We start from the raw sequence: 11,658 nt of genomic DNA, 5'->3' as shown, positions 1-11,658 counted from the left end.
AAAACCAACCAATATTACATGTGCAGGATTTACCAGTAATGTGTGGTTTTAGAGATTGACAAGTCAAAAATGTCTTCCAAGTCCCTTTACAAAAGAGCCCACAATGTTAGTAAGCTGAGTGGGTCTGTTTATACTTCTATTTGGAAGGCATTTCTATAAAATTAAAAATTAAAATGATAATAAAAATGTCTTCAAAGTTCCTGGACACATGGATTTATTTATATTTTAAAAATAAAACTAAACTATTATATTTTAAAAATAAAAATATATATTTAATATATTTTCGGGCCGGGCTAAATTATTTTTGCCAAACAGGCCTCATTTTTTGCCCAAGCTCATATTTCGGGCCTATATTTTTACCCGAACCCTCCCATATTTCAAACGGACCATCGGGTTGGGCCGAGCCGCCCGGTCCATGAACACCTCTAGGGGTGAGGTCACCGTCACAATCTTCATTCAATTTTTTAAACAGCCGAACCCATTGGCAAGCCAATAACGTTACACTTTTTTAATGTTGTATTTTATTATATTTTAATTACAAAATTATCTTTTATGAATTTAAGAACGAATTTATGCTTGTATCTTAATTAGTTCGATTTTCACGTGTTTAAATTTTGTAAGATTTATTTATTTTTTAAAATATTAAAAAAAATATTAAAGTTAAATGTAATATTTACAAAATTAATATACGAGTTTTAGTCTAAATTTATCCTAATCTTCCCATGGGTTTTCATTGAGACATTTTGTTCGCCTACTTCTTTTATCATCTCAACCGGTGTTTCCAAACACTGGCTCAGATACCAATTGTCACAAGGCTAGAACTTTAGTCCAATAAACCGTGTGACTTTAGGTGATTTCTTTGCTTCAAATCTAACTAAGTCAGCCTAACTATCAGAAATGAAAATTCACAAATGAATTTCTCTAATGCACCAAAACAACGCAAAGACAACTCAAAAAGATAAAGAGGTTTGAATTGAACAAAAAAAACTACAAGAAAACAAAAACACATTAAGTGTTTGAGTTAATGCTTTCAAAAGTATTCTCTTACTTTAAATGGGGTATAAGGGATGAATTTATTACAAATGAGGGAGATTACTTCTATTTATAGTTGAGCTCTCTCAGATGTAATGTACCATCCAATGGTACAGATTAAATTACATCAACAGTTGAGATTAGTGTAAAGATTTAAATTCTATATAATCTTATCCATTAGAATTTACATTAACTATAATTTACATTAACTATGATAACTTTAGTTTTATTGAAATGTTTCACCAGGCCATCAAAGCTTCAAGTAGATAGGCTTATTCATGGGCTATACGAATCGGACAAGTTCAAAGTTCAAGTGAGTCAAATAAATCTAATTTAATCAATCGGTTTCATGTTACGATCTTTGTGTATTCGTCACCGATTTTGATCAACTTATTGTGACATACTAACCATCAAAGAGCAACAATTTAACTTATCATTACACTTTCCGATCATCAAACATGAAAACGTCGCAACAATTACTACAGCCTTCCTGGCCGTCATGATATTCTCTCAAAATCCGGTAATTTCCAACATTCATGCTACCGTTCCCTCCGTCCTCCGTGTCAGGGAGGAGACAGCCGACAATCACCGCTCTATTTGATCAGGTCAAAACCCTGCCAACCTCTTTACATCGTCTTCGTCACGGTACTGAAGTGAAACATTTCGTTTTCTATTTCCAAATGCTGACTCGAATACCTCAGTTCACCTTAGTAGCGCAAATGTTTGGCAGTTTACTAGTTATTTATTATTTTAGTATTTATGCATATCCATTTAGCAGTTTTTCAAGGTGGGAATTTTTTTAAAATAGAATAATTTTGTTTTTCAAAAATATATGCAATTTAAAAAAAAACACACACACACATAAACAATTTTATTCGTGGCGGTTGGGAAAATGTTATATGAAAACTCTCTGGTGTCCGACTTGTTCGCCGCCGTGGTTTGCTGCGGCGTTATATTCGCGTTTCTCTTACTCTGGCAAGTAACCGCCAAATGCGGCGTAGATCAGGTAAGTTATCCACTTCGCTTTTATCGCTATAGGTTGCATCTAAGTAGAGATTTTGGCCTTTGGATTCGATTCGCCCAAACACAGTGTTATCGCCATCATTATTTGGCCTTTTTTTTTTTTCCTTTCGTTTTCTTTGCTTATATAGATAGCACGGTCACGGGTCTTAAACTTAGTTTGATATAAGAAATCATTGATTTTAAATTCTAATTTGTGGAGACGATTGTGATCAAATTCAGTTATCTTTGAATCTTTGGATTTAGGATTTGTTTGAATTTTCCTTCTAATTAGTTACTTTTTTCATTTCCTACTGGATAGAAATGTGTTTGACACTGGATATTTTCATCATTTCAGGCAAGAAAGATTGATTTTTATTACATTCTGATCATGGTTTTAGTCCCTCTGTTATCATTTGATTTTAATTTAGTATAATTTGGTTTCTTTAATTTTATAATATTAACGTGAATTAAAAAAAGAAGGTAGATATGTGAATTTATTATTCGTTAGGATTGATTGGAATTTTAGGTGTTCATTTGTAAAAGTTTTATAACATGTTTGTTCTGTTGTTTCAGAAACTGAATAGGAAGCTTGTGCATATAAGTATTGGGCTAGTTTTCATGCTTTGCTGGCCATTATTCAGGTAGTCTCCTCCTTACCAAAATGCAGGCTTTATATTGTTTGTCATGTATGGCAAAAAAGGAACACAGATAATTCGTATGATGGACAATCGAGAAACCTTATTCCTGGAGTACGATTTTTTTCTCGAACAGAACAATTTGTACACTGCACTCTGAATTGTCCTTGAATTCTTAGTAAATACCGATAACTTATAGTGAGAAAGAAAATATGGAAAGGATAATTAATCCTCTTGACACCGGAGTAGAAAGGTTACCGAATGATTATAGTTAGAAGCTCCTTCATAGTGCTTCCTCCTTTGAAGAAACTCCTAAAGAACTTGAGAAAATAATGGAAAATTGACTCATTTATGATGAAAAAAATGAAGGTGAAATCTTGGTTTCTCTTCTATTGAAAATATTGTACATTGTTTTATTTGAAAATACTACACACACACACATATATATTGTATACAACAGTATTCCCTGGCAGAATAGCTAATACTTTTATCATTACAGTGCAGGGTATCGCGGAGCAATTTTAGCAGCTATCACTCCTGGTGTCAATATTATACGAATGCTTCTTATCGGTTCTGGAATTTGGAAAGATGAAGCCACTGTGAAGTCAATGAGCAGATACGGAAACTACAGGTTAGATTGAATACGGAAACTTAATGTCTATGTTACAATACCATGAATGTTTTTACTTGCTAGCAGCCAAATTAGATCCATCAAATTGTTTATGTGACTTTTTTCTTGAAAGTTGTTTGTTATTTGATCAAGTGATATGAAAACGGTATTGGGTCTTTGTTCGATCGATTATTGTTTTATCCATTTCTTTTTTAGGAGTTTCTTCTACTTGTCCTTAACGTTACTTCCTACATCAGGGAACTTCTCAAAGGACCACTCTATTATGCTATAACGGTTACTTTGGCTTGTGTGGTCTATTGGAGGACTTCACCTATTGGAATTGCTGCCTTATGCAACCTTTGTGCTGGAGATGGTAACGGCTGACTAATTCATTTGCTTTTCCCCTTTCTTCTATCCTTGTCTATTTTGAATATTTGTGGTGCTTTTTAATAAAAATGCTTGAGAATCGCATACTTTACCTTCTTTACCGTTACTGTTAATAACACTGAACATCCTTTAATTATGATCCAGGTTCTAATTGAATCCTCAAAATATTAGTATCATATTAAGTAGGTCTTCCTTCTGTCAATCTGGCCATCAGTTTGGGTGTTAAAGTTTAGTTAAGATTTAACATGGAGCATTTTTAAAACTTGTGAATCAAATTTTAAACAAGTTTGTACCTATCACATTGATAGCTTGGACTTGATGGGCAAAACAAAGTAGCTCTCCAAAATTTTAATGATATTGTCCTTTTTCTTTACTTGTTAGATCTAAGTTGCTTATGCAGTAGGTACACACATGCTTAAAATTTGATCCACGTGTTTTAAATGTATTTCATGTCAGATGCAAGCTGGCATTAGGCTGAAGGAAAGATTTGATTGATATGATACTAATATTCTGAGGATTCATGTAGAACATTTTGAAATTCAGAGACCAACTTTGGAATTTGGATCATAATTTGAAGACCTTACTTTATTTGTTTTAGGTTTGGCCGATGTGGTGGGAAGGCGATTAGGTAGAAAGAAACTTCCTTACAATAGGAACAAGTCCATAGCTGGTAGTGTTGCAATGGCAACAGCTGGTTTTTTGTCCTCTGTTGGGTAAGTGTTGTCTTGATATTCTCTTGTCCCCTGTTTTTTCGGTTCCATGTTAAGCATCAACATGATGTAGCAGCATTAATGCCAAGCAATATTTGTAACAGGTACATGTATTACTTTTCTTACTTCGGTTATATTCAAGATGGTTGGGGGATGATCTTGCGTTTCTTGGTTGTGTCTCTTGCCTCGGCGCTGGTAGAGTCTCTTCCGATTAGCACCGAGCTTGATGACAACCTCACCGTTTCATTAACCTCAATATTTATCGGCAGTCTCATTTTCTGATTCAAGAATCAGTGTAAAACTTGTTGTAAGTTATATGGAAGCATTGTTTTTTAGCTGCCAATTTACTAATAAAAATTTGTTGTAACTTAGCACAACTTAAAAGTAAGGCATGAAATGATGATTCCATTGATGGCATTGAAGTTCAAGTCCAAATCTGGCGTTCGTTCTTTATGTGTTTCTAATGGCCATATTTGAGGCTTCGTTATTATCCATTAATGTCCTATTTTCGTTTCTTTAAATTCCTTTTTTAATTAACTATTCTAGTTAAAACAATGATTTTGATTTTTTCTGAAATTAAGGTATCTTTTAGTGACTAGTTCTTTTTTTGCGGGTGTTGATTAAAGGAATAAAAAAGTAAATATTTTGATTAAGACAGTTAACTATCTTAATATGTTTTTATTTGTTTATTAAACAAACCAAATACTATTAAAATATGTCCAATTTATTTATGAATATGAATATGTTAGTTTAAAAGTCATTCAAAACTTGTTATTGTTTAATTATTATTAATAAACTTCTAATTGTTCTTAAATATGTTCAATAATACTTTCATAAATATATTAATTTAATGTTTACGAATGTGTTTATTTAATTTAAATAATCGAATTATACATATATAATTTTAATTAAGCAAAAGTAAACATAATCTAATAAAACAAATTAATTCATTTTAATAATTATATTTATGATTAATCATTATAAAGCACATTTGAATAGATAACAAGAGTCGACAATAGGGTAGAATGGGGTGAAATGATTTTTTACTAACCTCAATCTAATATACTGATTTCATAGATTTTTTTTTTTGCATATATATGAAATATAAAAAAAATATTTAGGAAATTAGTTAGGGCTCTTTGACTATTTTTTTCCACCATTAAAATGACTTTTATTAAAATTTCAATATAGCCCGTCCAATTTTTTGGTTTAAAAAGTAAATTGCAACTAAAAGGAAAGTCACTGACAGTGTGACTATTCGAAAATCTGAAATGGCTTTAAAAGCCAAGTCCTTTCCTGCCAATAAAACCGAAGGGACTACTGCCCCTATGTTATATCCTGATTCAAGTGCACATTCTACTACATTTTTCTCTCATTCCTTCAACTCTACTGCTAGTGTTTCCTCCTCTTGCACAACTTCTTCAACCCTTGATCCTTCTCTTCCCATTAATGGCCTCGAGAGACAACCATGATGGAAGGAAGTTGATCAATGAGACTCCTCCAAAATGTTGTCTTATGGAGAAGGTTCTAGGCAGCCAACAGAGACCCGCCCCCGAACCTTAAACACAACCCTTCTCCTTTCCACACCGAGTCGATGAATGACCCCCAAGCACCTTCAAATCTATTAGCCCATGTGGCAACCTCCACATGGATGTCTCCCCCCATATCGAGTTCAATTAAGATTTTCAAATTTTTTTACTTAAAAGGGGTTGGGTCATCTCGGATGGTGTTCAACCACCCTTCCCAGCGTTGGACAACAATCTCGACGTTGATTTTACCGCCATAGGTGCCATCATTGCCAGTGTACCCCTACTCATTATCGTAGGGTCCCATGGTGAGGGATCAGAACCCCACCGACGAACTGTTTTGGATCAAAGAAATCTCAATCTCATATTTTTTAGAACAGACTAATGGAACTCCACCTGATGAACTAGTTACACACTGCTTAGATCTTGAAAGTGAAGATGATCATCAAGAAATTCAAACTAAGAGTGAACTCATGGTTGATTTAGGGTCAAGAGAACCTATTGCAAAAAATAGAAATGATTCCTTTACCACTTCTGGAATAGGGCAAAGACCCTCGGAAGTTCGAGAGGTTCCCGAGAATCCCACCCTACCAGAAACCGATGACGCTACTTGTATGGAACTGTAGGGGTGCGCATCACCTGAACTTTGTGAAAACTGTGAAAGAAATGGTTCGTCAGCATAGCCTTCAAGGATGATTATTACTAAAACTAAAGTTTGGGCCTCTAATATGCCTATAATTGTCAATGGCCTTCCTTTTGATGGTTAGATCGACACTACTATCATGGGACGTCGAAGAGGTATCTAGTTTGTAACACCCCTTGCCCGACCCAATTGCCAAGTCCGAGCTACAAGATGCAACATCCGTTTCCAGAGCAACTACTGTTAAATATAACATAAATAAACCAACCAAACATTCAAACATGTCATAAGCTTATTCTCATTATGATATGTAATTAAATTTGAGCCTTAATCGAGCTTACAAAAGCCCTTTTATTGACCCGAGCATGAAATATGACCAAATTGTAAAATTTTAAAAATTTAAGGCCAACGTCATGATGTCGCCTAACAGTATGTCATATCATAACCTTAGGCCATTTGATGTCATGACGTGACTCACTTTCAGTCGACGTTGCAATGAAGAAGACTTCTCATCGGGATGTGGACTCTATTTTTGGTATAAATTAGGCCATTTGGTATTTATTTTATGTCAACCTTTCAAATTCCAAGTTTGGTGCATCATTGCACAACCTTACCTGCATAAAATCATCCTAAACACATACCAAAACATTGTATTTAACCATTTCAAATCAACCAATCCAATATACCTTAATTTAGCATCAAACATATTAGTTCAACTTATTCAAGCACAACCTAGTCAATCATGCATTTTTCCATCCATTTCCATTATGTTCACTATACCATTTCATACTCAAACATACCATTTTAATGCCATTCACAATGTTACAACATGTTATTAAAACATACCATACCAACAAGGCTTTATCATTACCAAAATCAAGCATTTGAAAAGGTTAAACTATACCAACTTCTAATTTAACAAAATTATAACACTTATATACATGCCACAAAATCAGACTGTAAAATGATTGAAAGACTACTGAATCAATAACGAGATAGTGTGAGCTTTTCGACAATCCAATAGACAAGTTTTGCAAGCAGCAATCTACAAGGAAAAGAGAGTCAACGGAGTAAGTATATTGAATTCTTAGCAAGTCTATATTAAAATCACTTAACTTACCTTAGTATTATGACAATTTTAAGGACTAATCAGTAATTTTGCCTTTTCCCCGATTATCTTCAATTTGGTTCAATTCTTGATCTAAACAATAATTTAGTTCAGTTTATCAATTTAAACCACTTTATAACATCCTATCATATGCATGAGCCAATTCAATTTAGTCCCTAAAATCAAAATTGCCATAACTTTTAAATTTTAGCTTCGATTTTGAAACCGATCTCAATTACATCCTTTTAAGACTCTCTATTGTCCATAATTACACCAATTTTACATCAATTTTGAAATTTATGCACTTTAGTCCCTATGTTCAAAAACTAGCAATTAAACTTTACAAACTAGTCATTTTTCACTTCTAAGCTTAAAATCTAACAATTTAGTTCCAATTTCTTCAAGCATTCATCAATTTCAACTTTTAGAAACTTTAACGATTTTGCAAATTGGTACATGGGCTAGCTAAATCAAGCTTCCACGACCTTAAAAACATAAAAATTAGAAGAAAATGACTTGATTGAAATACCTAATTATGGGCTGAAAGATTAGAACCGTAGAAAGTTTTTCGTTTTTTATTTTTCTTAAAGTTTTGGTGATGGAGAATAGGAAAATAAAAATGCCATCCACTTTCAACCTTTTATACCATAATTAAAACTAATTAATCTTGTTTAATTACATTAATCTTAATTAAACCAATTTGGTGGATGATAACATCATCCTTCACTAATTGTTATAGCAAAATGATTCTATTACCATTTTAAACCCCTTGCAATTTAAAAATTTATAGCGATAAACTTTTACAAATTTTACAATTTAGTCTTTATACATTAATTAACTATTAATTTGAAAAAAAAAGGGACAAAACTTTGATAAACTTTAATACTAACCTTGTAAATATTAATTTTTACAGACTTGAACATTAGAAATGGGGTTCCGAAACCACTGTTTTCAACACCACTGAAAATGGGTTATTACATAGTTGTTTTAGCTTTCCTCTATTGTTACAATCGACCACCTCTGTGATACGAAACAGGAGATTCATGTCTTCATAGAGGTACATAATACTCCCTTTTAATGGTTTTTATCTACAATCTATGCTAGCCTTAGATTTAATGAACATATGTTACTTTGGCATAACTTGAAAGTGGTTGTTAGTCACAATTTACCTTGGTTGTTACTAGGGACTTCAATAAGATCATTTCTAGTACCGAGAAACTCGTTGGGCTTTCGCCATCCTATTCCTATATGAGAGAGTTCCATGATTGTCTAAACCACTATGACCTTATTAATATTGGTTTTAAATGACCAAGATTTACTTGGTCCAATCTTACGAGTCTCTTCGATTTTATCCAAGAAAGAATTGACTATGCGTTCGCTAATCCTAGTTCGCGCCTTCTATATCCCAACACTACAATCACACATATCTCTTGTTCCTGTTTAAATCATTGTCCAATTCTTATCGATCTGGATAATCAACGTTGGCGGCCTAGATATAACCTCTTCCAACTTTAATTAATGTGGTTGGAGCACTTTAATTTTGAATGCATTTTTGAGATCTTTGGGAGAATTTTGATTACCCTTTTTTGGGTAAGACTGAGCCCTTTACAACTTATCTTATGCATTGGAATTGCTCTACATTTGGAAATATTTTTCGTAAAAAGAAACATCTTTTAGCCCGCATATCAAGTACGGAAAAAGCCCTTGCAGAGGCCCCCTTAGATTTCTAACCAACCTCCTTAATTGTCTCCAAATAGAGTTGATGGGGAACTTCTATGGGCCTTAAAATCCTCGGTAAACTAAATTATTGATGGGGAACGTAATACTCACTTCTTTCACCTATCTATTGCGCTCAAATAGAGTTTTAATAGAATAGTTGGCCTAAATTACTCAACAGGGTGATAGATAACGAACAAACTTGAAGTTGAGTCTCTTGTCCTAAATTATTTCACCAATCTTTTCACTACCTCACAGGTTATTTCTACTTTCTGATATGATGATTTTGGATTGGGATGGCCCCAACTTTCTGATATTGATACACAGTGTCTTTGCACGGAGGTTTCCCAATTGGAAAAGCCAAAGTGATTTGGTCTTTTAAACCTTCGAAATCCCTTGGCCCAAATGGCTTACACCACTTTTTCTTTCAATGATGTTGGCCATAAGTAAAGAATAAAGTTATCACAATGTGTTGGATGTTTTTCGTAATTCTCAAGTCCCTAAAGCTCTAAATGACACTCTTCTCTCACTTATCCCTAAGACAAGAGAGGCGAATTTTATCACACAATTCAAACAAATTGGATTATGTAATATGTCTTATAAGTCATCACCAAAATCTTGGTAATGCGACTTCGTCTATCCTCTAAACATTGATCTCTTTTTTCTAAGGGAGCTTACTTCCAAGCTGCCAAACTTTGAATAATGTGATTATTGTTCAAGCACTTCTACATTCTCTTAATCATATGAAAGGTCATGAAGTTCGATGATCATCAAATTGGACCAGGAAAAGGACTATGAAAAACTTGAATGGAGTTTCATCCAAAAAGTCCTTACTTTCTTTGGGTTCCCTAATACTTGGATTCGTCTAATAATGAGTTGTGTCTCAACTACCTCCATGTTGGTTCTTCTAAATGGGTTTAGACTTAATCATTTCAAACCATTGAAAGGTATACGTCAATGTGACCCCTTTCCCCTTACATTTTCATTTGTGCATAGAATTCCTTAGTCTGATGATCCTAAGAGCGATCAGTTGGCAAGATCAGACCCTTCTCCGGCATCTAAGAGTGACCCTAATTTCTCCCATCTCATCTTTGTGAATGCCATTATCTTATTAGCCAAAACATATGAGAAATCAATCTCTTCCATTAATCGTATCCTGTAGCTCTTCATGCAGGAATCGGGTCAAACCATCAATTTTGCTAAATCTCGTGTGATCTTTTCTCCTAAATGCCTAGATAGTACGAAGGTTTCTGTCTCAAATAAACTTGATAAGTTTGTTCTCAAGCAATTTACGAGTCTTTTCAATACTTTTTATTAATTTTTAGTTTTTAGTGTTAATGATAATTTTTCTTACAATTTTCTCCTTTTGAGACCTAATTTATGCCATTAGGATTCTAATGGTTGATTGAATTTGTGTAGGGAGATGACTATGGTCAAACCTTGAGGAAAACATCAACTGTTGTGGGGTTGTGACACTGATGCATGTGTATCATAACACTAACCCTTCTTCGCCCTAAGGGAGAAAAACTTCAACGAAAAACCAACTTGGAGCAGTCTACCAAGGATGTCGAGACACTAGGTGTGTGTGTCGCAACATTGAGCCTTGATGTCTCGGCAACAAGCCTTCAAGGTTACAACTCTAAGCCGATGGTTGAAGTGGAGGAGCCCAATGCCACTATCGTGGATGTCGTGACATTAAGAACCTCCAAGCCAAGATTGTGACTACTACCAAAGATATTGCGACACAAAAGCTTAGGTGTTGCGAAAATGAATTCCGATAAGGTGAAAAATATTCCAAGGGCAATTTTTGGTCCAACATAAACTAAAGTCAAATCCTTATCTTCAAAGACATTTTTGTCAAATGTTAAGGTTATAAAAATTGTTGTTTTTAAGGTTACTTGATGTCAAACAAAAGCGAAGGCTCTTTGAAGACATTTTTGTCAAATGTTAAGGTTATAAAAATTGTTGTTTTTAAGGTTACTTGATGTCAAACAAAAGCGAAGGCTCTTTTATCATTTTTTTTCTTCTATTTTATTCTTTTCACCACTTTTAGTTTTCTAAGTTTTTCTTTCTTAGTTTAGTTTAGTTAATGGTTGTTAGTTTCTTAATTTTTAATGTAGCTTTAGCTTTCTTATACTTAGATACCAAACTTTCTCTTGTTATTTTGAGTCATCTTCAAAGTATTCAATAGATCTTATTATTTTTGGCTTTCAGAAATGCAAAAAGTATCATCTTTGGTTATAGTTTCATCACCTTTCATGCTGCTATCATCTTCAACAAGGACTCCTTTAA

At 33.7% G+C, this 11,658-nt stretch overlaps 1 protein-coding gene across 2 annotated transcripts; it reads left to right on the top strand.

Annotated features, from left to right (window-relative positions):
- The first annotated feature begins 1,391 nt into the window (after window positions 1-1,391).
- LOC107927038 (farnesol kinase, chloroplastic) lies at window positions 1,392-4,798 on the top strand. 2 transcript variants are annotated; one of them, XM_016858008.2, is made up of 6 exons: window positions 1,392-1,637; window positions 2,608-2,675; window positions 3,169-3,300; window positions 3,537-3,652; window positions 4,265-4,379; window positions 4,481-4,798. In XM_016858008.2, exons 1-6 carry the CDS (start codon window positions 1,569-1,571, stop codon window positions 4,656-4,658), a joined length of 678 nt encoding a protein of 225 aa, XP_016713497.1. In that variant the 5' UTR covers window positions 1,392-1,568; the 3' UTR covers window positions 4,659-4,798. The 2 variants fall into 2 exon arrangements, with proteins under 2 accessions (XP_016713497.1, XP_016713496.1); XM_016858007.2 differs by having other exon boundaries at window positions 1,492-2,038.
- Window positions 4,799-11,658: the final 6,860 nt, after the last annotated feature.

This window comes from Gossypium hirsutum, chromosome D03, assembly GCF_007990345.1.
Source record: "Gossypium hirsutum isolate 1008001.06 chromosome D03, Gossypium_hirsutum_v2.1, whole genome shotgun sequence".
Lineage (NCBI taxonomy): Eukaryota > Viridiplantae > Streptophyta > Magnoliopsida > Malvales > Malvaceae > Gossypium > Gossypium hirsutum.
Note: the sequence above shows the minus strand (reverse complement) of the source record. Positions and strands in the feature narration are given on the sequence as shown.

Coding starts and splice junctions, on each gene's coding strand:
- LOC107927038 (XM_016858007.2), top strand. CDS start 1,925: ATGTTATATGAAAACTCTCTGGTGTCCGACTTGTTCGCCGCCGTGGTT. Junction 2,676..3,168: donor CTTTGCTGGCCATTATTCAG/GTAGTCTCCTCC, acceptor TTATCATTACAG/TGCAGGGTATCGCGGAGCAA. Junction 3,653..4,264: donor CAACCTTTGTGCTGGAGATG/GTAACGGCTGAC, acceptor TATTTGTTTTAG/GTTTGGCCGATGTGGTGGGA.